Genomic DNA, 26,139 nt, shown 5'->3' with positions numbered 1-26,139 from the left:
CAGAAATAAGGTGGCTTTTTCTAACGCAGTCAGGATCAAGCCGGCCATGGTGCCCTGTGCAGTGTCTGGCCATGGCAGTGAGGAGAGCTGCTCTGGCAGGGACAGCAGCAGGAGTAGAAGCAGGCTGATCCTCGCCATGATGGGCTGGCAGACGGTGGACGGTCACACACTCAAGTGCCAGGAATTCTCCCAGGTCCTTTAAATACTTTGTTCCCCGCCTCTTCCTCCACTCCTCTTACCCAGGAAGACTTGGAGACAAGTGCCGGGGTGGGGTTTCAGGGGTTAGCCACAGAGTCATGGGCATGGTCAGGCCAGTTCTGGATATGGGGTTTCCTTGTTCCCATCTGGGTCAGGGAATTCACCCTGGTTTTTATATATGGATGTATCTGGTGTGAGTTTGTGTGGGTGCATGTACTGTCAGGTGCGTGCATGTGCGTGCGTGTGTGCGTGCATGTGTGTGTGTGTGTGTGTGTGTGTGTGTGTGTGTATGACACCTCTGGTATCATAGTGTAAGCACCACTCATCTTGACTTTTGAGATAAAGCTCCTCTGGCCTGGAGTTTTGGAAGTAGTCAAGCTGGCTGTCCAGTGAGCGTCAGGGATCCTCTTGTCTCTACTGTTTCCCTGGTGCTGGGACTCAAGCCTATGTCATCACGCCTGCCTTCTTACGTAGGTTCTGGGGATTGAACTCAGGTTCTCTTGCTTATACAGCAAACGCTTGACTGACTGATCTGTCTTGCCAGCTTCCTTATCTTCTTGACCTAGTTTTCCACTACTGATCTAGCCATGGTGACTGAAGCTAAAAAATCCAAAGTTTGCCTCCCCACCCGGGGTCTCCCTGTGTAGCCCTGGCTGTCCTGGAACTCACTCTGTAGTTGGCCTCAACCTCAGTGATCTGCCTCACTCTGCCGCTCACCCAGTTGCTGGAATTAAAGGCATGTGCCGCTATGCTCCACAAGTTTGTTTTAAATGAGTTTGGAAGTAGCTCATTGGAAGACACACTTGTCTTCACAAGTTTTCTCAGAGTGGCACTTAACCAGTAGAAACAGAATTATGAAGGTGCGGAGGTTTGAAGAGGAATGACTCCCATGGATTCGTGTGTTTGAATGCTTGGCACTATTAGAGGTGTGGCCTTGTTAGAGAAATGCATCACTGTGGAGGCCAGCTTTGAGGTCTCATATGCCAGGCCTAGTGTGGTGTCTCCTTCTTCTGCCTGAGATTGAGATGGAGAACTCTTAGCTCCTTCTCCAGCACTGTGCCTGGCCGCCATGCTTCTCACCATGACAACAGTGGACTGAACCTCTGATCCTGTGAGCCAGCCTCAATTAGATGTTTTCCTTTGTAAGAGTTGCCTTGGTTATGGTGCCTCTTCACAGCAGTAGAAACCCTGACTAAGACAGAACGTGAGGCACAGAGCCGGATGTGGTGGAGCATGCTTGACATCACAGCACTTAGGAGGGTGTGGAAGGAAGGCCCACTGCAAACCTGAGAGCAGCTTAGAAAGCACCGTGAGTTCAAGGCTAGCCAGACCAGCTTAGAAAGCACCGTGAGTTCAAGGCTAGCCAGACCAGCTTAGAATGCACCGTGAGTTCAAGGCTAGCCAGAACAGCTTAGAAAGCACCGTGAGTTCAAGGCTAGCCAGAACAGCTTAGAAAGCACCGTGAGTTCAAGGCTAGCCAGAAGCAGCTTAGAAAGCACCGTGAGTTCAAGGCTAGCCAGAACAACTTAGCCACCCAGACTCAAAAGTTAAAAATATGAAGAAAGGTTCTGGGTCAGTGGTAAAGAGTCTTAAGGAATAAAATCTAGGAGCTGGAGAGATGGCTTAGTGGTTAAGAGCACTGACTGCTCTTCCAGAAGTCCTGAGTTCAAATCCCAGCAACCAAATGGTGGCTCACAACCATCTGTAATGGGATCTGATGCCCTCTTCTGGTGTGTCTGAAGACACCGACAATGTACTCACATAAAATAAATGAATGAATGAATGAATAAATAAATCCTAAAAAAAAAAAGAAATAAAATCTAATGGTTCATTTTCAAAATAAAAGTGGCTTAGGCCCAATTACAGGTAAACAGAAAGCAGTGGACCCCTGCTGGCAGGCTGCTGCTACTGCCATCCAAACTTTTAGTCTAACTACTACCCCCAAAACTAGATGTTTACAGTGGAGAATTACTACCAGCCAAGGCTGCCTAATGATCTGTAGACATGTTATCATAAAATGGATGTAAACCATAGATGAACCCATAAATGTTTGTTGAAGAAAATGCAATAGGAAGACAAATGTGTCAGAGGGAAAAACAAGAACCGGTTGTATCCTCCTGATCACGCAGCCAGTAAGGAAAGGGGGCACCTTTTTGTCACTGTTTTATTGCTGTGAAGAGACACATGACACGGCAACTCTTAGAAAACATTTAATTGGGCCTTGATTACAGATCAGAGGCTCAGTTCATCATCCTATGACTCTGGCATCTCCAACATTTTGGGGTCTTCACCACAATCTAGGCTTCACCATCACAGCTTCACCCACAAAGGACTCTCTGGCCCTCTATTTTTTTTTTTCCGGAGCTGGGGACCGAACTCAGGGCCTTGCGCTTGCTAGGCAAGTGCTCTATCACTGAGCTAAATCCCCAACCCCTTCTCTGGCCCTCTGTTAAAGGGACATTCTTGGTATATGCCTGGTATCAGTAGCTTTCCTTGACTTTGGAGAGAGATTCCATAATCCCCTTCTTGAGTTCTTGACTCTAAAGCCAGAACCCCATGGCCAAAGCTGCTTGATGGGGCTGGAACTTTACCCCTTTCAGTTACAGATGCATCGGCTTTCTGTTGTGGATGGGTCCCTTCACTGCTTAAACTTTTAATTCCCTTTTACAATTTAGAATTTGATTAGCTCGGTGGCCTTGCCCTGAGGATTTTATTTAGCACCAGACTTTTTGGTAATTTTTTTTAACTCTTTGAGCATATTTTGCAATTTTCCTTGCTTGGCTTACTCCTTTTCATCTATATCTACACAAAAGTGACTACTAACAACCACATGGCACAGTCATTACTACCCTCCCTTGAAATCTCCTCTGACAGTACTATTAATCAAAAGCTCTTCAATTTAGCCTCAGGCAGATATTTTTGGACAAAAGAAGAAAGAAATCCCTTTCTATACTGAAATAGCATAAGAATGTTCTCTAGGCCACCTATTAATACTCTTCTGCCTTGAAACTTCTTGATCCAGGCCACCACAGTTCAAATCATCCCCCACACCACTGTCTTCAATGCTCCTACTAGCTTGGCCTGTTAAGCTCCACTTAACTGCTTTCCTAATCCAGAGTCCACATTCCACCAACCATCTGTATGGTCAGGCCTGTCACAGCAATACCCCACTCCTGGTACCAACTTCTGCCTTTTTCAGTGCTCTGATGCTGTGAAGAGACATCACGACCATGAAAACTCTTATAAAGAAAGCATTTAATTGAGGCTTGCTTACATTTTTAGAGGCTTAGTCCATTGTCATCATGTCAGGGAGTCTGATGCCATGAAGGCAGACATACTACTGGAGTAACAGAGTTCTACATCTGAGTCCACAGGCAGCAAGACGAGGGAGACACTGGGCCTGGCTTGGGCTTCTGAAACCTCAAAGCTGACTGACCTCCAGTGACATACTTCCTCTAACAAGGTCACAGCTTCTTCGGAGCTGAAGACCGAACCCAGGGCCTTGCACTTGCTAGGCAAGCGCTCTACCACTGAGCTAAATCCCCAACCCAAGGTCACACCTTCTAATTCTTCTCAAGTAATGCCACTCCCTGATGCCCGACCATTCAAATACATGAGTTTATGAAGGTCTTTCTTACTCAAACCACCAGAGGGAGGAACAGGCTTGCATTAGGATTATAAAAACTATTTTTTTCCCTGCTCAGTCAGCATACTGCCATTCTTGGATGAGAATGTCTAGTTTTGCAAAGCCATACTACTGTGCCTTTGCTATTCTCAAGACTCCAGTGCTCTTATTATGAAGTAAGAGTCTACAATCCTCACAGCAGTGTTTTTCTAGCTGGCAAAGTCAGCAAGTCTAGAGGACACACCACTATCGTTATCACATGCATCTCTTTCTTTCTCCCTTCTTATTGTCCACTCTTAAATCTATTTAAAAGTTTTTCTTCTTTCTTTCTTTCTTTCTTTCTTTCTTTCTTTCTTTCCTTCTCTTTCTTTCCTTCTTTCCTTCCTTCTTTCTTACTTTCTTTTTCTTTCTCTATAACCTATGCCTATTCTTTCTCTCCCTAAACTTGAGTCTCCTGTTTTTTCTTATAAACCAGAATTCAACACACCTTGTGAGCTTTCTGTTTCTGCCCCTCCCAGCCAAGATTATAGGCTTTGGGGTGACATTCGGCTTGTTACAAGGGTGTTAGGATTTGAACTCCTGTCCTCATGATTGCAAGCAAGAACTCTTAACTGCTGAGCTATTTCTCCAGCCCCTTATTTATTTTTTGGAGTTCCGGTAAGGAGTTTAAACTGCCCAGGCAGGTTTTGAACTCCCGATGGCATCCAGGATGACCTTGAGCTCCTGATTGTTCTGCTTCTCCTCCAAAGTGGTAGGATGACAGGCATATGCTATGTCTGGTTCCTCTCTTTTATATTTGGGATTTTGTATTCAATGTACATGTGTCTTAAGAAACAAAGAGATAAACATTTTGCCTAATGAATTTTCTCACTGGAAGGCACTTTGGTTAAAAAGAGCATGACCAGCCAGAGGCCTATGGTCTCTTGCCTTCTGCCAACAAAGATCAGTTTCCATGTGTAGCCATGATCTCATGATACACTCACTCTTCAGGGAGTGGCATCTTTCCTCAACAAAACTAGGAAATTCATCCAAATTGTTTTTATTTATTTAGTGTATATGTATGGGGGGGTGCTGTCTGTGTCACAGAGAGAGTATGGAGGTCAGAGGACATAGAGAGTTGATTCTCCTTCCATCATGTGGTTTCCTGGGATGGTACCCTATTTTGGCATCAAGCATCTTTACCTGAAGAAAACTTCTCATCAGCCTCTCATTCAAAATTTTATCTCTCTTGTTAGATTATTAAAGGCAGCTATGGGGAGACAGAAGGCATAAATAGAGAGAGGGAGACTGGGTCTGATCTTAGCCGAGAGTATGTTCATATACAGCGAGGGTGCATTTTTCTGTAGATAGCTAAGATGCTCACAGAAGATGGGATATGGCCTCTTACAGGGTAGAAATGATTTCACAGTCCCCAAGGGAAGCTGAAAAGTGTGCTCTATCAGCAGGAAATTATCATCAATATAGTTTGAAGTTTATCTTAGAGCTCTGAAAAAGAAGTCCTTAGACTCCAATAAAGGTACAGCTTTACTTTCACAGGGGAAAAACACGGTTCAGGGAACTTGACATGGTTACAGCTTACTAATTCATTAAGTTTTCATCAAAGGCCTCCTATCCTTTCCAGGGCCTGCCCCTCCGTTCAGAGCCAGCCCCCATGGTCCAGGTCTTGTTCTTCCAGACCCCGCCTTATCCAAGGACCCGCCTCCTCCTACTTTACAGAGGTGGTTTCATCACCCCCCCACTGCAGGGTCTGGGTGTGCGCCTGCGCACAGCCTGGCTTCCTGGTCCGGTCACGTGCTCGCTGCCGGCCGACCAAGATGGCAGCGTCCTGCGTGGCGCTGCTGGCTTTGCTGCTGTTGCTGTCGGTGCTGCTGCTGGGTCTGTGGAAGCGTGGGCGGCAGGCCGGCAGGGCACGGCATGTGGTCGTTGTGGTGCTGGGCGACGTGGGCCGCAGCCCCCGCATGCAGTACCACGCGCTGTCATTGGCCCAGAGCGGCTTTTCGGTGACGCTGTTGGGGTTCTACAGTGAGTGGCGGGGACCTGGGAGGGAGACTCAATCAGGAGCCTTGACTCTCCCTGTTCTGGGGCGAGGCGGGAGCGGCTGTGCTCCTCTCTCCTGCCTGTTCTGGCCTGGACTGCAACTTTCTGTTGTTTGAGAGCAGCGGGCGCCAGCCGCCGGTTACCATACGTGAAAAGTACAAATAGATTGGTTGCAAGGTGTCTGTCACTTGATTCGTTTAGGTAGTGCCGAGACAGTGCTGGTCACTACTTCCTCGTGCTGCCTTTGTCACAGAGTTGACAGGGCGAATGTTTCTTTACACCCCTCTTGCAGCCTCGGTGCTTTTCTAGCTGTGGATGGTTCTCTTGTTCCCCAATGCGTAGGCAGAGGTGTCATGTCCCCTGCGGCTGATTTTGCAGGTGTTCACTCTCACTATGCAGCCCTTAGCTGGTCTGGACCTTACTGTGCAGGCCAGAGTGTCCTTGAACTCACAGAGATCCACTTGCTTCTGCCTCTAGAGTGTTGCGATTAAAGGCATGCACTACTAAAAGGTATCTAACCGTTTGACACAGCCATATGAACCTACCAGCATGTCCCGGGCATTCGTAGCCATCTTCCAACACATGCTGGGCACCTCAGATCGGATCTGTGAATGTTGAGGTGGCGCCGCTCCATCTTAGGGAAAGTGGGAATAGCTCTCACTGGCCCCTGTGTGGAGTGCTCTCCCAGGGCTTGGGTGGAGTGGAACTAACACAGGCTACCATCCAGGAGTCTACTCTTCATCAGTTCAGTTGGGTACCTATTGTGTGCCAGTCATCAGGTTAAATTAAGTGGACTTGAGTGCCCTTTGAGGGTATTCTAGTAGAAGACACAAAGTGACCTCGTTTTCCATTCTGGCTACTGGGCACTGGAGAGGTTTTGGTAGGTGTTACTCTCCTTCCACATTGTTTACTCGAGACAGGAGCTTGTTTTGAGGCACATGCTGGTTTTGAACACCCTATCCTGCCTTATCCTTCCAAGTGCTGGAATTCCAGATGGGAAGGAACGCATCCAGCCGACTGTAACTTTGATGCTACTTCTGGTATCTTAAAGGGCTCTTTTGCATTTGCAGACTCCAAACCTCGAGATGAGCTCTTGCAGAGTGATAGGATTCAGATTGTGAAGTTGACAGATCTGCGGGGTCTGGGAGGTAGGACCAGTCAACTCCAGGTTCCTGACTAGGGGTAGGTGGGTCGGCGGGGTTGGTGTATATTGGTATTGGGAAGATGAGGGGACTCCCAGAGTGCCAAGAGCTCTTGTGTAGAGATGGATGCTTTCTAACTTGCAGCTGGGCCCCGAATTCTCCAGTATGTAGTCAAAGTTGTATTCCAGGCAGTGTACTTGCTATGGAAGATGATGCGTACGGACCCTGCGGCCTACATCTTCCTCCAGGTAGGTGCCAGCTGCTGTCTCCTTCTGTGAGAACCACTGTTAGCAGTTCACTTGCTGGTCTTTTAAACATGCACAAATTGGGTTGTGGGTGTGGTTCAGTAAGCTCTTGGATTTGATTTCCAGTCCACATACAAAATGAACAAATTATTAAATGTATTTAATACTTCTTTGTGCATAAACTATAAAAACATGGGAAGGGCTGTTGCATTCGTGAACTTGCAACTGTACAAGACCAGCACACTCTAACCTGCCAACATCCCAGCATGGAGGGGGAGGGGTGGATTCGTAGGGGTGCCATCTCTAGCTAAGGAGCTGTTGGCAGTTAATGGTTGTTGGGGGTGGAGGTCATTTTCTTCTCCTGTGTATCCACTCATAAATTGTCCATTCTCCAGTAAACAACCCCTCACCAGGTTAATACATACAACTCTAGTTAAACTCAGTAACTAAAGAAAAAAAAGATGAGAACAGGAGGGAGCAGATGGGAAGTTGGTGAGCCTTGTAGATCATGGTTTCCTGGCTGTATGGTCAGTTCTCTAGGCTACATGGGCCGTGGCCTATGCCTCCTCCACTGCCTCCGAGTCTCTCTTCCTAGAACCCTCCAGGTCTGCCTGCTATTGCCGTCTGCTGGTTTGTGTGCTGCATTTGTGGGAGCAAACTGGTCATCGACTGGCACAACTATGGCTACTCCATCATGGGCTTGGTCCATGGCCCCCGCCACCCCATTGTGCTGCTGGCCAAATGGTGAGGGTGGGTGGGAGAGAAGGGCCTGGGCCGGCAGGCTGGATCTGGAGCAGGGTCCTCGGTTCCACTCTGATCCTGGTTGCCCATCTCACTGTGTGCTTCTTGCTCTGGGGCCAGCTAGCTGTGTTCTTTCCCTTACCCTGCTGGGATTGATTGTTGGTTGTGGGACCAGCAGACCAGGCAGCTCCTGCCTGTCACAGAGCACCAGCCTCATGTCAGGCTCGAGGCCAGGTCCCGTGTCCCCCACCCCTCCTCCATCAGCCCCAGTGATGGAGCACTGTAAAAGTTAGGAGGAGGGCTGAGAGTGAGGCTGCCTCTTCTGCACAGAAGTGAGTCAGGACTCAGCCCTAGGACCGACTCAGAGCTGAGGGAAGAGAAGGCTGCTGAACTCTGTTGGTAGCTATGATCTTTCTCACTCCGGTGCCCAGACTGGCTTTGAATTTATGTTGGTCCTCCTGCCTCAGCTGCCTCTACTCTGGGATTACAGGCACAATAAAGCACACTCAGTTTAGCAATTTTACTTTTTTTTTCTCTTAAGAGAGAGTTTCTCTGTGTAGCCCTGGCTGTCCTGGAACTCACTCTGAAGATCAGACTGGCCTCAAACTCAGAGATCTGCTTGCCTCTGCTGGGATTGAAGCTGTTGGCCACCACCAGTTAGCAATCCTACTTTTATGTAATTTTTTTGTAATTAATTTTTCTGGTTCATTTTTATTTTTAAAAACTACTTTATTTTCAAAAAAGCAAAACATAACAAAAACAACAACTAAAGACAGCTGGGCAGTGGTGGCACATGTGTTTAATTCCAGTACTTGGTAGGCAGAGGCTGGTAATTCAAGGCCAGCCTGGCTCCACAGAGAAACACTGTCTCAACAAAGAAACAAAATTACTTAATTTTGTATATGGATGTTATTTTATATATGGGTGTTTTGCTGGCACCTTTGTCTGCATACCATGTGTTTGTCTCTTGCCTGCAGAGGACAGATCAGAACCCCTGGGATTGGATTTATAGATGGTTGTGCTGTCATGTGGGTGTAGGGAATTAAGCCCTGGTTCAGTGGAAGAGCATTTCTCTGGCCCTTAAACTGGTTTTTTGAGTCTGACATTTTGTAGGCTGGTTTTGCGCTACCTCTCAAGTGCTGGGGTTACGGGTGTGCACTGCCAACACTTATTTTACGTTGTGATGGGGATGGAACCCAGGACTTTGATGTACATGGACAAGCGCTCTACCAACAGAGCTACATCCCTACTCATTCATATGTATACGTATGTGTATATATACACATGTGTACATACACATTTGAGATAGTGTGTAGTGTGGGCTGGCCTCAAACTCTGAGCATGGTAGGATGACCATGAACTTGTGATCCTCCTGTCTTTTCCTTCTTCCTTTTCAGTGTTCAGACAGATGTGCACAGTCATGCCCCATATTTTAAGTACTGGAGGTAGAACCAGGGCCTTGAACTCGACAGGCAAGCGGTCTACCAGCTAAGCCATATTCCAGCCTGCAGCTCAGTAACCTTGATTTGCTCTCCCTCTCTTCCTCATTCTCTTGCCATCACTAAACTCCCTTCATACCACAGTGAGAGAGAGAACTGCAGCCCTGACTGTGCAGGGTGGCTGAGACTTGATTAAACCGCCCTTACTGGGTTTCTCCTCTTTATTGCACGAGTCTGGATTTGTGGAGATTGATTCCTTTTAAAGGATCTGTGTAGGCTGAACAGTGAAAGGAAAGAAAGGTTGAGAGAGTTACTTACAGGGAGCTCATGGGGCATTCTGACAGTTCCAAGGGGCTCTAGCCTTCCCACTGCCTAGGGGTATCAAGTCTTATGGAGGTTGGGTGGCATCTAGACTCATCCCAGGGTTCCATGCTGACCCCAAGATACTTTGTAGGTATGAGAAGTTCTTTGGGCGCCTGTCCCACCTGAACCTGTGTGTGACCCAGGCGATGCGGGAGGACCTGGCAGAGAACTGGTGTGTCAGGTATGCAGGGCTGGGATGTCCATCAGTCCATGTGTTTCAAGAGCTACAGCATAGTTCTGCAGTACCGTATTGAAGTACTCAGGGCCTGGGGGATGGCTACTGGTTCTGAGAAGTCAAGGCAGGAGGCAGGAGGCTTTCTTCCTTCCCAGCAGTGTGGCCTAGGATGTTTTGGTGCTAAATATCTGCACCATTCTAAGGAATTTTCTTGTCTTTTGGATTTCCCCAAACTCTCTCGCTGTTTGGGATCCTGCTGTGTCCTCTTGCTTAGATTTTTCTCTGCCCACTCCCATCTCATGTCAGGGCTGTGACTCTCTACGACAAGCCAGCATCTTTCTTTAAGGAGACACCCCTGGACCTGCAGCATGAACTCTTCATGAAGCTGAGCCGCACATACTCTCCTTTCCAGAGCCGGTATGTCTCCCCTCTCTGTGTCCTGTCTCCTGCAGACCGGCAGATTCTCTCATCTAGAGACAGCAAACTAAAGCTATGGCCTACCACCTACAGCCGTCCAAAGGTTTCATTGGAAAACATCCCACCCATTCACCTTTGTGTTGTTGGTGGCTGTTGGAAGCCTTTTGTAGTGGTAAATGTGTGTAACGCTAGGACTTGGGAGGCTGAGGCGGGAGGATTGTAAGTTTGAGGCCAGCCTGGGCTACATACCCTTACCTTACCTTGAAAACAGTGGTTGCTCCCAAGTGCGGCAGCGGAACTGCGTTTCACAGCAGTCGATGGCCCACGAAGCCTGAAGTATCTTTACTCTGGCCCTTTAAGAAACTCTGCTGAGCCCTGTGCTATCTTGTCCTGCTGCCAGTGGGTTCTTGTTGGGCAAGGGACCTGAGTGTCCCTTGGGCCTCTCACTGGCAGAGAAGGTTCCTGCCCATGTCTGTTGTGTGCTCCTAGGACCTGAGCATGACTGCTGGGAGGCGGGTCAGGATATCCTTGCTGGGGTGCTAAGCAGGTGGAGTGGGGAGCCGTGGAGGTGGCACTGAGTGGTGGAGTAGGTGTTACCCATGTAACAGTGCCAGCAGCCGGGATCTGTGAGGTCAGTGGGTGCCAGCACGGCTGTGTCCTGCCTCTGGCTCTGTTCTTGTGCTACAATGTCTAATATCTTATCTCTTTTCTCTGATTCTCCAGCTCAGAGCCCTCAGACCCTGACACGGAGAGGTCGGCCTTCACTGAGAGGGACAGTCAGTGCGGGGTTGTGAGGCGTCTGCATGGGCGGCCAGCACTGCTCGTGAGCAGCACTAGCTGGACAGGTCTGCCTCCCCCAGCACCTGGGGTGTGTGCCCAGCTTGCTTTGGGGTCCAGGGATGGGTATCTGTTAGGGTGGGAGGTTGGGAGGCATCTTTGACTCCTCTCTTTTCTCTCCCTGTAGAGGACGAGGACTTCTCTATCCTGCTGCGAGCATTAGAAAGTAGGTGTGTAGCTGCATGAGCAGCTCGGAACTTGTTAGGCCTTTGTAAAGCCTGTCATGTGGTCTGCTGGTGTCATGGGGAGGCCTGCCTGAGATGGTGGGGAGGCATGGAACTGCTCTTGCATGGTCGCTGAGGGCTAGGCCATCAGTGGGATGGATCTGGAGACCAGGAGCCCCTGGGCGCAGCCTCCCACTTCTTACCAGCTTATTTTCTCTTGGTTGTTTTTTAAAAATAGAGTTTGAGCAACAAGCACTCAGTGGAGACAGCCTTCCTTCCGTCGTCTGTGTGATAACAGGTACTGATGGGAACACCATGTCATGGTTTTAGAATGGCACATGGCCTTTACAGGACCTCTACAGGACACTGTCTTGTTGATCGTCACCTCAGTTCTCCAGGGTCGTTTCTCTGTTCCTCTCAAGGTCTTGCCTATGTCAGGCTAGAGCTCTACCACCCAGCTAACCTCCAGCCGTCCTTTATCTCTCTGTTTGTAGAGGACAGGGTCTTATAAGTTGTCTAGGCATAGAACCCACCCTGTAATCAGGCTAACCTTGATATACTAACCCACTTCAGCCTCCTAAAGTAGCTGGGATAAGCCTTTGTCAGTAAGCCCTTGGGGTAGCGTTTCTACATCCATTTGATATATAGGGAACTTGATGCTCAGATCTCAAGAGTACAGATTTCCGTCTGGGATGGTACCACTTACCCAAACTCTCCCCTTTCCCAGAGGATTGGAAGCAGTGCGTCTCCTGTTCAGTCATGGGTTAGGCAGCTAATCCTCCTCTCCTCCCAGCCGGGTTCCCATGCGACCCTGTGGGGAACATGCTAAGGACAGTCTGTGTCACTGCTGCCGGTGGAGATGCTGTGTCTATCTTGCTGGTGTCCTAGCATTATCCTTACCCCTTTGTGATCTGTAGCCTGTGCCAGCTGGCTGGGGTGGGCTTAGTATCCTAGCCATGGAATGTCAGGGCTGTGTGGCCACTAGTGGGTGTGGTCCTGGGAAAGGGTTGTCGGGCCAGCTGGAGCAGCAAGACCTGTCCACTGGCAGAGACGGACAGTGGCCATGGCAGTGTCTTTTCTACTCTGTGAAGGGAAAGGGCCGCTCAGAGAGCACTACCGCCACCTCATCAGCCAGAAGCACCTTCAGCATGTCCAGTTCTGTACCCCATGGCTGGAAGCCGAGGACTACCCACTGCTTCTAGGTAAGTGGGCAGGCTTGGCGAAGACAGGCCACACTATCCCATAAGAGCAGACAGGGAACATGCTACCATCTGTTTTGCTGTAATTTTTGAGACAGGATCTATGTAGCCGAGGTTAGCCTTGAGTTTTAGCAAACCCCCCTCCCCCAAGATTTCATGTATAGTTGAGGTTGGCCTTAACTTGTACAATCATCCTGTCTTAGCCTCCCCACTGCTGGGCTGATATGACTGCTCTACTCCCCAGCTGATAGCTGATTTTTGCTGGATTTGTTTTAGATTTGGTTTTATTTTTTCTGTTTTGGTTAAGGTTTTAATTTTGAGACAGTTTTGAGACAGTGGCTCTGTAGACCAGGCTGAGGCTGACCTTGAGCTCAGAGAGATTCAGTTACCTTTGCCTCCCAAGAGCTTGGATTAAAGGTGTGCATCACCAGGCCCAGCTCTGCCCACATTTTTAATCTCGAGTTCTTAGAGTTATTCTGGCAAAGTACATCTAAGGAGACTTGCCGTTGTATCTAGTCGCTTTTTGTCATGTTTTTGTTGGTGTGTAGGGGAGAACACACTTGGGTCACAGCAAATATATGCCAATCAGAGGATACTTACAGGAGTTGGCCCTTTCTGTTCTCTCTGAGATCCAGGGATGGGGCCAGGTTGTCAGGCTTGGCTGCAAGCGCCTTCACCTGCTAAGCCGGTCATTTCTAAGTGGTCACTGGGCAGTGTTCTTGACCAGGCTAAGTGATCCAAAACCATAGCTCTGCTATCACAGGGACTGCCTGGGAGTTTTCTCTTTGAAAGTGAATTATGGCTATGTAGAAACAATAAATCAATACAAGTAAAAATGAACAAAACCAAACTAACCATTAGGCAGTGTGAGAAGGATTCAGTGGTCAACCATGTTTTTGCCTCTGGTTAAACTGCCTGGCTTCTTGGTCAGCTTGTGCCATTTGTGTTTGGGGAAATCTAAGGGACACCTTCTGACTTCCATTCATTGTCTGGGAGTCCCTGCGTGGGCCTGGAGGATGTGTCCTAGTGCACTGACTGTCTTTGCAGGGTCAGCGGATCTGGGTGTCTGTCTACACATGTCCTCCAGTGGTCTGGACCTGCCCATGAAGGTGGTGGACATGTTTGGGTGCTACTTGCCTGTGTGTGCCGTGAACTTCAAGTGGTAGGAGCAGATTCGGAGCCTTACTTGGTGTAGTCTAGATCAGCCGTTGGGGGCCTGTGGTTCTGCTGAGCCCCAGTGACGGTCACAGCCTGGCTCGTCCACTCCATGCCATGCCATGCCAGTCATTCAGGTGCAAAACGTTTTTTAGGATATTAGAAATGTGAGTCTGTGGTCCGGAGGCAAAGGCAAGAGGGCCCTGGTGCTTAAAACTAACTCGTTCTACACAGTAAGTTTCTGACTCAGAAAACTGTAGCAAGGAGTATGATGACTGTGTCCATAGCAACACGTAGCTGTCTTCTTATCCCTGCTCCACTGCTGGGATGTGAGGTCATCCAGAGAGGATGTTCATGTGCACCACATGCAAACACAGTAGCATAGGGGACATAAGGGACTCGAGCATCTGTGGATGTACAAGGGGCTCCAGGATCGAGTCTGCACAGAGAGGGACAGGGGCATGGCTGGTCTCAGAGTCACGCTGTGAGAAGGGAATGGTGGCCAGAGGTGCCTGCAGTTGCCTTACTTTACATCTGGCTGAGCTGTCATGACTGGGTTGGACTATCACACCAATGCAGGTCTGGGACTCCACTCTCCTGGCCAGGGCAGATGTGAGCATAGAGGCTGCAGCTTGGTAGCTGGGAAGGCCTCTGGATGGGAAGTTCAGGATGTGAAACCCTTGTGTGATCCAAGTTCAGGGTTTGCCAGAATCGAATCTCCCAGTGTCTCTGGAAAGCTAACCTTACCGTGTGGAGCCAAATACAGACTTGCTGGAACCCACCTCTTAGGCTGCAGTGGAGAAAAAACACAGAAACAAGGCCACCTTCCCTTCTCAAACCAGCCTGGCATTTTGACATGTGCCCTGGTAGGCTTTTCTGTCCAAATACTGCAGCTCAGAACAGAGGCCACCTTCGCCTGAGGGGCAGTGGTGGCCCTGCCCGGTTCCCTTTCTTCTCCTGCTGGCTCTCAAGCCCTTGTTCTCTCTGCAGTCTGCATGAGCTCGTGAGACACGGAGAGAACGGCCTGGTCTTCAAGGACTCGGAGGAACTGGCCACTCAGCTACAGGTAGTGGGCCTCCTCCATGATCCCTGCTTCTCACACAGGGCGGCTGTGGTGGAGCTCGGGTGTAAAGAAGGGAGCATCTGCTGAGGGTCTGTCCTTAGAGAACTGATTGTGTTAGAACTATGTAGTACCATTTTCATACGGATGGGAATACAGCTGTGGACATGCGCAGATAGTCTGAGTTCTAATAAAACTTTATTTACAAAGCCAGGTGGGCAGGACCCAGCCTGAAGGCTGCAGTTTGCTGGTCCCTGATAGATGCATTAAAGATTTCCATCTTCACTACCTCTGTACGGGTGTGTGAGGATGGGAGGGGGAGGGAAGGGGACGGCAGGTAGAGGATGGCCACTCTCCAGGGCAGGGCTGTGGAAGACGGACCCATCCAGTGTCCAGTGAGGGGAGGGCACTGCTGGACACGAGCAGGAAGAGCCTGGCCTGGTGCAGAGCTAAGTCCAGTCTGCCTTTTCCTCTAGATGCTTTTCTCAAAGTTTCCCGACCCTGCTGGGAAGCTGAGCCAGTTCCGGAAGAGACTCCAGGAGTCAGAGCAGCTGCGATGGGATGAGAGCTGGCAGCAGACTGTGCTCCCATTGTTGGTCACTCACAAATGACCTCCAGGCCCAGAGGGTAGGGCCCATCCATCCTGTGCCCACCCTTCCTGCCAGGGCTCTTGAGTGCCCCCTAGTGGTCAGAAGCCTGAGGACGGCAGTGGTGACAGCCAGGAAAAGAATCATCCAGCATCTGAGAAGCTCTTTCGAACTGAGGACTTTTGTTACTTCCGGTGTCCCTGCCAACCAACTTCTTCATCCCTGGGTTTTTGTTTCCGGACTCTTCACATTCCTTGTATTCTAGTTCTGCTGGCTGCTGTGAGCTCTGGGATATCCTGTGTTCACCTGGCTTAGCTGAGCAAGGCTGAGCTGACAGGACAGTCATAGTTAATAAATTTATATATTTATTTGTACAGTGGAATGCTTGCTCTGAGCCTGTGTCCACCCCAGGTGAGCTGCCGAGGGCAGGCACCAGCGTCAGAGCCTGTGCTTCCTGTGCGTTGTGGTTGTTAACAGGAGCTGTCCGCTTTCCCACCACAGCGGTCTCAGTTTTCAGATCACCTTCAAACACCATGGCGACCGGTCAGCGTGAGCTTCAGGATTACGATGGCCGAATGCTCTTCATAAGGGAACAGTTTGCCAGTGTGAGGGGCCACCTCTTCCCAGTGTATCCCAGCACGGTCTAGATAAGAGGACAGAGATCTCAGGAGGGCGGCTGACACAAGTGTGCATTCCAGCTCACTTGCTTGGCCACAGGTTTCCAGGCTCAGGTAGACGCTCTAAGGGTGTGTGTATGCGTGTGCATGCTCGGTCTAAGGAAGGATGGCAGAGTTCTGCCCTCCCTTCTCTGCTCTGGTCCCTTAAGCCCCAGCAACCCTGCCTCTGCCTGATAGCACTGGAAGGTACTTTTGGCCACAACCCAGCCTTTTACATTGCTGAGGATTCCAACTTGGGTCTTCCTGTTTGTATAGTAAGCACTATTGCATATTGATCTCTCTCAAGCCTGAAGGCAAGACCTCAGACAGCAGCAGCACCTCTGTGGCCGCCTCTCTGCACCTGCCTACCCTGTCATTTGGCACAAGCAGAGAGCAGCTATGATCTAACTGCAGCTGCCTGGCTTCATGGGGTTTGCAAGTACTGTGAGGTGAGCCAAGACAGTTTCTTAATTAGACTTGAGTTATAAATAATGTTAGTAGAAGAACAGAGACGCACAGGCAAAAAAAAGTATGGGAGGGTCTAGAATCCCACATGAGTATAAGTTGGCACACATTCTGTAAATTCCTCCGTTCCGCCTAGCTGTAATTTTTTTTTAAGTATTATGGATGGAATCCAGCCATGCACATGGTAGACAAGTACTCTACCACTCAGGTAAGGGCTCTGGTCCCCATAGAGAATTACTGAAATCAGGCACAGGCTGGCTGCTCTGTGGTGCTCTGCCTTTCTTAGGGAAGATGTGCTGCAGGCTGTGTGTGTCTGTGGGATGCTTGGGCACATCCCAGGTGCTGGTGAGTGTCACACTGGACGACAGACAAGATTCACAGCAGTATTATTTAGGCCTCTACAGATGGTGGGGTCCTTATCCCTTTTCTGAAATCACCCTTAGCTTCTTTTCTAGTTGTAGAGTGCCCAAAACAATGGTGGCCAACTGCCCATTGCCTATGCAGGTCAGGCTGTGCCTCAGGTGAATGTCATCACAGAAAGGTAAGGATGCTGAGAAGCAAGACCAATGTCAGTCCAATCTTTAAGCCCTCCTCATGACAGAATGGTGGCCTACAGATTGGGAACTGACCCAGCTCTGTGATGAACAGCTTGCCCGTGTCCTGGCTGCGGATCGTATAGGCCACATAGACGTCAGGAGCCTTCTTCCTCTGGCAGTCAGTGAGCATCTTCAGGACCCTGACCAGTGACAGTGTCACCTCCCCGCAGTACAGTACATCTACAATGGAAGGCTGTTACTGAAAGGGCACCCTGTCAGGATCTGCAGCCATAGCAGGGTGTGGGCTGGCCTCACCCTGAGATGAGCGCTTGGGGGCAGCGGTGGGTGGGTGGGTGGGTGGTGTTAGGATGTGTGCTGTTCCCTAGGAAGATGCCCCAGGTGAAGGGGAGGCCCCGGGAGGAGAGGCATCGAAAGACCTCTAAAGTAGAACCTCCTGCAGCAAAATCGGTTTTGTGCCCCTTGCTCACTTAGAAGCTTCATAATGAAGCGGATCCTAGCCTGGCTTGGGGTTTTTCGAGGGTACTGAAGTGTGGGGTGTGCTGTTTTCCATGACCTCTGTTGTGCTAGGGGAGGAAGACAGTGGCCCAGGCAAACAAACACTGCTTTCTTTCAAAGTCTCCATTCTGTATCTAAGAGACTGGGGCTCTTTTGCTGTCTCTGAAGGACATGGACTTAGGACCCAAATGGTAGACAGCCAAGGCCACATGGCAGAGATGATAGGAATCCTTGACATCTGCAAGGAGCCCGGATGGACAGTGTGGAGGGGGCCCCTCAGCTCATGCTCTCTGAACTGGTCCCCTGCCGCCTCATCTAAACATTACCCGAGATGGTGCTAAGAACAGGTGGAGAAGTTGGATGTGGCCCTGGGAGGACCACAGGCTGCATGGCCAGTCTTACCCCCCTCGAAGACCCTGGGTGGCTGTTTGCCACCAGCAATGGAGGACACAGTCTTAGTTGTGGGTGGGCCTGCTCTAGCATTCATTATAGGAGCAGGGAGGGAAATGCGTGGTCTCAGGGTGTCCCTGGCAAGGTGCTCCAGGCCAGGCTAGTTTGCTGGCCTGGCACCTGATCATCTTAGTCTTCTGGGAACAGCTTCATGGAGAGAGCCACAGCAGTGGGAGTAGCTGTCTCCATAGAGGGACCTAAGGCTCTGGAGTATGGACTGTGACATCATTGGTAGCCCAGGGTGTTTCTTTGGGGTCCTACCAGTCCCTGCCTGTAGCACCCACAGCCTCTTCCTGCTGGAATGAGGGTTGCTGCCAGGGCATTACCTGCTGCAATGACAGTGTCTGCCTGGAAGGCAGAGAGCTGAGAGGATGTCACCTCGTCCCAGTCCAGCTGGGCCACTGTCACCTTCGGGCTGCCTGAGTCAATGGGAGTGTGCAGCTCTAAGGAGAAGCCGTTGAGGAGAACGTTTCTACGGAGCTGCTCAAGCACTTGGGCATGACAGTCGCTGAAGACGTATGCTCTGGGGTAGCATGCTTTGCAAATGGCCAGGCCTGTGAGGCCAGCTCCGCTGCCTAGCTCCAGGATAGTCCTGAGTGGGAGATGAGGACCTGTGTTCACGAAGGCACCAGTGCCAACCGCCTTAGTGCCCTGCCCTATGCCCCAAGATCACCTGTCAGTGAAGGCTGCTGGGTTCTCGATGGCCCATTCTGCCAGGTAGAGAGCAGCGTCCCATGTAACCAAGCCTGTGGTGCCATGGGACACGATGGCTGTGCTCTCAGAGAGTGTGACTGAGTCTCCTGAAGGCTGCAGACAAGACGGAGAATGAACGGAACCATCAGCGTATGACGGGTGGGACCTAAGTCATAGCAAGTGTGTGGCTGAGCAGATTGAGGTCAGGGTATGCCGGGGAATGCACTCAACCGTGGGAAGAAAGTAAAAGCCTCCCACACCCGGCAGAGTGGGCGATCTCAGGGACACTGTGCTGAGTGAAAGGAACCAATCTCGGTCTGTGCTGTGTGATCCCCGTCATCTAACACCTTTAGATGACCCAGTCACACAGGGGAGAGTGTGTGGTGGACAGGGGTACAACACAGCATGCATGACTCATACCAGCAAATAACTCCGGTGGCACCGGGTGGACTCTCTGGCCATCAGAACTTCTGCCAGCGCCTCGTACAGTGCGTCCAAAGGCTCCATGGGTACGGCCTCATGCTGGGAACAGACAGCCTTGACTGAGAGGCTGGTCGCACTGACCCTTGGAAACAACCATTCTGTCCCTCACTCTGTCTGCTCTGTGAACAGGACTGGGCAGCTTTTATGGCATTCAGGGTGCCTGAGATGGAAGCCAAGGCCATGTACATGCTGGGCCGGCACTGTACTGCTGAGCCATGCTCCAGCCTCATTTTACCAGATATAGAGGGAGATTTTGGAGTGGGAGTCATGCCAGCACTTGAACAACTTAGAATTAAAATGGAGAGGGCAGGCGGAGTCTAGGAGAGCCACATTGCCTCAGAGAGGTGCTGCTGTTCATGTGAGCCCCAGGCTTACACTGCAGAGCCTTTCAAGATGCCCCTCGGTGCCACGGAGGCATGGTTTCACCAGGCCTCACAGCCCTGCTTGTCCTGGTGCTACCAGGGTCTACAGCGGCACCAGGGGCCCGAGTGGTACAGAAGCAAGGATCGCAGCTGTGCTGAGCTGGTGAGCAGCTGCTGGCTTCAGGGGCTGACTGAGGCTGGCCTGCTCCTGTTCTCCACAGCTGTCTAGAGTGGCATGGAGCCGGTCTGGATCTGTCCTCCAAAGGTGTCTTGCAGAGGCTGGGAGGATTCTGGTCAGCAGCCCAGTCGGGAGAATAATAAGGAACTAGTTGGGAAGGGACTGTGGGAACAGACTTCCAACAGGTGCATGGCTAATAGGATCGGGGAGGAGGAGGCATCCTTCATTCTGTGGCAGGGATGTCTGGTAGAAGGGAGAACCTGAGTTTAGGAGGAGAAGCTGCTGCTGAGGACCCTGGCTGCTCTCCTCTGCCCTTTCCAACCATGTTCTCTAGTCACATACCACCAGCAGCCCCTAGAAAGGAAGCCCTGGCCCTGAGCTCCCAGAACAACCAAAGGGCAGGGAGGTGGGGCTGCTGTTCCCCTACATGGCCCAGCCCCGGCAGCCACTGCCCATCACTGACCTTTTTGATGAGCTTCGAGAGAAAGCAGCGGGAATACTTCAGAGAGGGCCCGTGCTGGACACACACAGGGTGCTTCACAGTCTAGACAACAAAAGACAAGGTGGTTGCTGCAGAGACCTGCCCTCAGTGTCCTAGAAGCTTCACATGATTGGAGGGGGATTGGTGTTCCAGCAAAGATATGCAGGGAGAACATGGGAATGTGCCTTGGGCATCTGCAAGATGGAGTGTTTTCTTGAGACAGTCTTGCTAGTTAGCACAGACTGCCCTCAAATGTGCAATCCTCCTGTCTTAGGTTTATAGGTATGTGCTGCCATTCCCAGTTTAAGAATAAGTTTTAAGATCTTTCTTTAAGACATCTGCACATAGTAGCATAGCTCTGGGTAGGAACCTGAGCTCACAGGCCCTTTCCTGCTCACCCGGAGTAGCAGGTGGGAATGATATTAGTTTGTTGTGAGGATGAAAGTGGGTATCTCGCTTCACAGAGGAGGCGAGGGCCCAGTGGCAGGAACCAGATGCCTGTTGTCCTAGCTATAAGGCCTAGGTGGTGAGGAGAGTTGGAGATGGGGGCTGAACAGGTAAATGTGTTAAGAGCAAAAGCTTTGCCTGGAGAGGAACTAGTACCTCAGTGGAAAGCCTCTGAAAGTGAGGTGCAGGGTTTCCAGCCAGGGAGAGCAGTGTGGCGTAGCTCCCAGGTGGCTCTGGCCTGGCTGTTTTGAAAGGAGGTCAGGGACCAGCAGAAAGCAAGAGATGGAATGGGCCTGGAAGGAGGAGTAGCTGCCCTGGGAGGACTACAGGATCAAATGACGGAGGAGCAGCTTGCTGCCTTAGGAGGACCACAGGATCCCTTGAGGCAGTGCTTCACGGACTTCCTAATGCTGCGGCCCCTTAATATAGTTCCTCATGCTGTGACTGCCAGCCATAAAATAATTTGTTGCTACTTCATAACTAATTTTGCTACAGTATGAATTGTGATATAAATATCTGTATTTTCTGATGGTCTTAGATGTCCAGAGGAGTCACAACCCACAGGCTGAGAACCATCGTTCTAGCCCCTGTCTGGGCTCTTTAAAAGGGCTCTAATCACATCATGACCCACAGGTCATTGAGAACGGCTCCCTTAAGGCCTTCAGGGGCTTCCTACTGAGGGCTCATTGGTGGATAACCCCAGTGGACCTTAAAGGAGTCTGCTGGAATTTTGGTTGGGTCACCCATGGAAGGTTGTAAGACAAAGCCTGTCTGCCTCCCTCTTCATCGTTCTAATACAATATAGCTTAGGCTGACTTTGCACTGGCCCTGGTTCAGCACATTATCCCTGGTCTGAGCTCCGAGGGTGAGCTCGGTGGCTAGGGGCAGATGTCTTCCCTGAATTTGTATGCAAACTTGCTCCTCTAATGATTCCTGCTGGGGAGGAAGACTACAGTTTTCTCCTGCCAGAAGGTCAGGACCCTTACAGTCTAGGCACAGGACATGGTCGTGTGATCTGTCTTTGACTCAAGCCATGGGCACATGCATTTCTGAGTCCAAAGCCCACTGCTGCTTCTGATCCTGGGCAGGGAAGATGGGCTTTATTATTTTTAGTTTAAATGCAAAGAAGAACATTTCAAAGCAGCTACCAAATGCTGGAAGAAGTCATCTGTCGCCTGTCATCTCTGTAGTTTAAGACTTCCCAAGGGATGTGGGGTGGAGAGGTGGCTCAGTGGTTCAGAGCACTGGTTGCTCTTCCACGGTCCAGGTTGGATTCCCAGCAACCATGTGTTAGTTCACAACTGTCTGTAATTCCAGTCCCAGGGGACCTGACACTCTTTTCTGCATTCCAAGGACAGTGTATGCATGCATGTCTCTCTCTCTCTCTCTCTCTCTCTCTCTCTCTCTCTCTCTCTCTCTCTCTCTCACACACACACACACACACACGCACACGCACACGCACACGCACACACACCCCGCAACCCAAAAGTAAAAGTTAAAGCCATCTAGAAAAAGATGTTATAGTAGCACTCCATAAAGTCTTAAAAAAAAAAAAAAAAAGATACCCCCAGCTCCCCTCATCTCGTGCAGCTGTCTATGTGAATTTCTTCTTCATCCATTAAAACCAAACACCTGTCTGTGGTGATGATGCCTATGGGTAATGTCAACACCAGTGCTGTAGTTTTGTTCTCTGGACACTGGTGTTTGGAAAGGATACAGACAAGGCTCGGGTTCCCTGTCTGGGGATGCTGGGGCTCTTACCTTCTGCAAAATAGCCAGCAACAGCTCAGAACCTGAGGGCTCCCTTAGTTTTTCTTCTAGGCTCTGTTCCGGGGGCAGGAAGCGGGGAGAGAAAGAGAGAGAGAAATATCTCAGGGGCATTTTCTCAGCAACATTACACTCCTGTGGAATATTCTGGTAAAGAGTATCAGTGATCACAGCCCAGGGACTTGGAGCTAATCTTAAGTGGGAGCCACCAGAGGCGAACTTGGTCTAATGTCATGGGCCACATGTGGCTGAGTATGAGAAGACCAAGCCCCGAATCACATCAGACATAGCTGCCCAGCAGTCACGGGGGTCATGGCAACCTTGGGGCTGAGCTGGTAAGCTAAGAATCAGTTACAGCATAATGGCCTGAGACCTGCTCCCTAAGCTAGAATGTGGACTCAGATGTGTGGTGCCAAGCCTGGGCAAGCCATCTTTGTCACAGGAACTATAGCTACAACTCCAGTCAGGGCAGGTACGTGACACCCAGCAAGTCACTTTATGTCCTCAGAACACCTTGCTATGTCCCATCAGATCCTCTAAGACCTGCCTTGACCCTTTTCTGACCTCAGCTACACACAGTCTCATTCCTGCCCACTCCACTGTGGCCACACCAGCTGGCTTGCTGTTCTTAATCACGGCAGCCATGTTCCCATCACAAGACCTCTGCTTCTGTTCTCCAAGACCATCCTATGGCCGACTGCTTTGGGGCGTGGGTAGCAGTTCAAATGTCTCTTTGGGGAGGCCTTTGATGACTCCACTTTACTTGCCATTTCCTTGTTTATCTTTTCATCTGTCTGAGGCAGGGTCTCACCTTGTAGCTGAGGCTGGCTTCTAATTCACAGAGACTCTCCTGCTTTAGAATCCCAAACTGTGATTATAGGCACAAGTTCCTATACGTGGTTTTGCCTGGTGCTTTCTGGTTATTTACTGGTTTAGGGCTGGTCTCTCATGTGTTCTAATGTGCCCTGGTGTGCAGTTCATGGATGGCATTCAGTAAATACTTAATGACCCGGTGTCCGCTAGGCAGCACTTGGTGCACTTCCACAGCCTGGGGGATGTCAGGGTTTGTATTCAAGTACTCCCACAAGGTGAGATACAGGAGGGGCTGCCTCCTGAGGAGTAATAGGAATAAGGTGTAATGACCCCACAGTCAGTATTCATGACAAAGTCTTTAGGTTCTTGGTAGAAGCACTCTTATGTCCAATCTCCTATGAATAAGCAACGGTCTGGAGGACGGGGCAATGTGACTCTCTAATTTGGAGCTGTGGTACTCTCCCTTTCTACCTTGGCTGCCTTCAGCAAAAGGATTGTCAGTCTGACAGCTTATACCAGCCTTGGCTGCCTGAACACTCCACAGACACCTTTAGACAACCAGAGCTGATTATCATGGCTGCTGAAGGTGCAGCCTCAGCCAGGGCTGCTTGAAATACTTTGCACCAGAACTTTTTGCTATCACAAACACAGCGTATTACTCTGCACTCGTTTCCTTGTGGGACAGAGGGGAGCACGCCCCCTGGTGGCCTAGCGGAAGGATAGCTGGGATGGAACAAGAGGCAAGGCTGTGATTGGTTCAAACCCCTACATAGCCTGCTGCTGTGTCTCAAGGAGGGAGTGTACAGCAAGGAACCCTCCAGAGCTACCTCCTGGGATGGTCTCTTGCTTACTTTAGTAGTGCGGGGTGAGGGGGTAACATGGAGAAAGCAGACAGAGACGGCAGGAAAGCAGGGACTCAACAGTGGACAGCAGAATTGTAAAAGCAAACAGGCAGCTGGCCACGGTCAAGAGCTAAGGAATTCTCACTTCCAAGGCTTGCACAAGAACTCTATGTTTGTAAGGGCTGCTTCTAAGGGCTGAGGAAATGCCTACACCAGCCGGAAAGCTGCCAGTCAAAATGTCCTACGAACTCCTGGGAGAACCAAGGGCCCCACATGCAAGAATCCTGCAATTGCTACTCTTGCCTGGCTACAGCTGGTACAGAAAACCAGCCACTAGAGACCAGCACTCCCAGAAGTTCTTGTCTATCTATGATTTCTAGCTGGGAACGAAAAAGAAATCCAGCCGTTTCATAGCAAGAGGTTGGTATCATTGTATCCTTTACTGTACTAATTAGAAATGATGGCACACAGATGTAGCCACTTGTGTAAAGTCCCACATAAAGAACTAGAACTATAAGCAGGAAGCTGGTCTCCCTGGCTAGAGCTCTGGCTCTGATTCTTAAACTCCTGGTCAAATGGAGTGACAAGAGACCTCTGGGCTGTGCACCATGGGTGACCCTGAGCAAGTACTTAGCACAGCACGTGAATTATTATCATTACATTTGACATTCGGATTCGTATTGTGTTAAGACCAGAGATGTTTTATGTCGATGAAATAATACAACTAGCTAAACCACCCAATGACACCGGGCAGACTCTAGAGGAATACAAATCTACAGTGACTCATGCAGGTGAGCTCACTGTACAAGAGCGAACAGCGAGGCACTCTCTAAAGGAACCTCGTGTCCGAGTTGCAGATACCCAGGCCACAGTGAGGTCCCTTTTCAGTCCGAACTTCCTTCGAGACGGTTCTGCCTGCAGTCTGCCCTTCGGATGGGGACCTGGCCTCCCTTTTGGGAAAGCGCGGCTCTTGCCGTTTGAAGACGTTTAGTTTTTCAAAGTTGTTTTGCAGTCGCCAAGATGACAGATTACTAGTTTAAAAGTTGCTAAATAATCCAGCCCGGTTCGTGACCCTTTAAACTCTGCCAGAGAAGGGTCCCGCCTGCCTCCTCCGGCCCAGCGGTGAGCAAAGACGGTCCAAGCCTCCCGGCCCCGCCGCCCGTGGTGCTCGACCCCAATAACCGCCGCGCGCCCGTCGCCCACCTGCCAGGGAAAAGAGGGCAGCGCGCGAGCCGCCAGGAAGCGGCGCTCGAAACTCTGCAGCAGAGACGTGGCCCCCTCGTGGTCCTCAGGCGCCATCGCGGGGCCGGCCCAGAGTTGCCTGGAAACAGGCGGAAGCGAGGCGGAGACCGAGGAGGAGGGGCAAATAGGAGTCAAGATGTGGGCTGGGATATCTCTACATTCCGGCCCAGGGGGCGGGGTAAGGTGGTGCCCGGGGGCGGAGATTACGGTGGGGCAGGGCTGTAAACTGCCGGGTCAGGTTCTGCGGCCGCTGCATGGCTGGTGGGCGGGCGCGTTTTAAAAAGTTCGCGGAGGGGCTGGAGAGATGGCTCAGAGGTTAAGAGCACTGACTGCTCTTCCAGAGCAACCACATGGTGGTTCACAACCATCTGTAATGGGATCCGATGCCCTCTTCTGGTGTGTCTGAAGACAGCTACCGTGTGCATAATAAATCTTAAAAAAAAAAAAAAAAGTTCGCGGGCCTAGACTGGCTTGGGGGCCGGACTCAGAGGGCGGTCCTTGGCCGGAACTGGAGGTGGAGTCTAGGACTTGGAAAGTGGGCTGGAGCGGGTATGGGGGCGGGGTTGAGATTGAAGTTCAGCTGCGCTTAGGGGGTGGTCTTTGGATGGTCTGGGGGCAGGCTCAGATCAGCCAGGGGCATGGAGGGGTCTAACCCTACCTGGGTGTTAGGAAGTGATACCTGGGATCTTTCAGCCTAGTTGCTGGCCAGCCTGTTGGCAGGGTTGTGGCCTAGTGTGGAGTGGAGTCGGGTGGGCCAAGGTGCGGCCTCACTTGCTGCACCTGGTCTCACGCCCGGTTTTGGCCCAGGAGGCAAGGCAGGGTTC

General features: G+C 50.6%; 3 protein-coding genes across 4 annotated transcripts in view; 1 reads left to right on the top strand and 2 right to left on the bottom strand.

Moving 5' to 3' along the window:
- The window catches only part of C9H16orf89 (chromosome 9 C16orf89 homolog), an 11,908-nt gene extending 11,716 nt beyond the window's left edge, over window positions 1-192 (bottom strand). The window contains exon 1 of the mRNA XM_032914059.1: window positions 1-192. This exon is cut by the window's left edge and continues 58 nt beyond it. Within this exon, the coding sequence (XP_032769950.1) occupies window positions 1-138 (138 nt within the window). The 5' untranslated portion in view covers window positions 139-192.
- Window positions 193-5,609: 5,417 nt separating this feature from the next.
- On the top strand, window positions 5,610-15,766 carry Alg1 (ALG1 chitobiosyldiphosphodolichol beta-mannosyltransferase). The gene is made up of 13 exons (XM_032912725.1): window positions 5,610-5,845; window positions 6,931-7,008; window positions 7,147-7,250; window positions 7,843-7,991; window positions 9,882-9,971; window positions 10,272-10,382; window positions 11,106-11,227; window positions 11,347-11,385; window positions 11,622-11,681; window positions 12,475-12,585; window positions 13,630-13,744; window positions 14,728-14,803; window positions 15,274-15,766. Exons 1-13 carry the CDS (start codon window positions 5,638-5,640, stop codon window positions 15,406-15,408), a joined length of 1,398 nt encoding a protein of 465 aa, XP_032768616.1. The 5' UTR covers window positions 5,610-5,637; the 3' UTR covers window positions 15,409-15,766.
- Eef2kmt (eukaryotic elongation factor 2 lysine methyltransferase) lies at window positions 14,977-25,374 on the bottom strand. 2 transcript variants are annotated; one of them, XM_032912724.1, is made up of 8 exons: window positions 25,277-25,374; window positions 22,413-22,475; window positions 20,187-20,267; window positions 19,121-19,222; window positions 18,681-18,814; window positions 18,334-18,599; window positions 17,135-17,281; window positions 14,977-16,027 (listed from the first exon to the last, which is right to left on the bottom strand). In XM_032912724.1, exons 1-8 carry the CDS (start codon window positions 25,370-25,372, stop codon window positions 15,909-15,911), a joined length of 1,008 nt encoding a protein of 335 aa, XP_032768615.1. In that variant the 5' UTR covers window positions 25,373-25,374; the 3' UTR covers window positions 14,977-15,908. The 2 variants fall into 2 exon arrangements, with proteins under 2 accessions (XP_032768615.1, XP_032768614.1); XM_032912723.1 differs by lacking the exon at window positions 19,121-19,222.
- Window positions 25,375-26,139: the final 765 nt, after the last annotated feature.

This window comes from Rattus rattus, chromosome 9 (genome assembly GCF_011064425.1).
Source record: "Rattus rattus isolate New Zealand chromosome 9, Rrattus_CSIRO_v1, whole genome shotgun sequence".
NCBI classification, from domain to species: Eukaryota; Metazoa; Chordata; class Mammalia; order Rodentia; family Muridae; genus Rattus; species Rattus rattus.
This window is presented reverse-complemented; position numbering and strand designations above follow the sequence as displayed.

Excerpts from the sequence above, each read along its gene's own strand:
- Alg1 (XM_032912725.1), top strand. The coding sequence starts at position 5,638 with ATGGCAGCGTCCTGCGTGGCGCTGCTGGCTTTGCTGCTGTTGCTGTCG. Across the intron at positions 7,009-7,146 it reads AGATCTGCGGGGTCTGGGAG|CTGGGCCCCGAATTCTCCAG; the intron begins GTAGGACCAGTC and ends TCTAACTTGCAG. Across the intron at positions 11,386-11,621 it reads CCTGCTGCGAGCATTAGAAA|AGTTTGAGCAACAAGCACTC; the intron begins GTAGGTGTGTAG and ends TTTTAAAAATAG.
- Eef2kmt (XM_032912724.1), bottom strand. The coding sequence starts at position 25,372 with ATGGCGCCTGAGGACCACGAGGGGGCCACGTCTCTGCTGCAGAGTTTC. Across the intron at positions 20,268-22,412 it reads TGCTGGCTATTTTGCAGAAG|ACTGTGAAGCACCCTGTGTG; the intron begins GTAAGAGCCCCA and ends TTTGTTGTCTAG. Across the intron at positions 17,282-18,333 it reads AGACACTGTCATTGCAGCAG|ATGTACTGTACTGCGGGGAG; the intron begins GTAATGCCCTGG and ends CTTCCATTGTAG.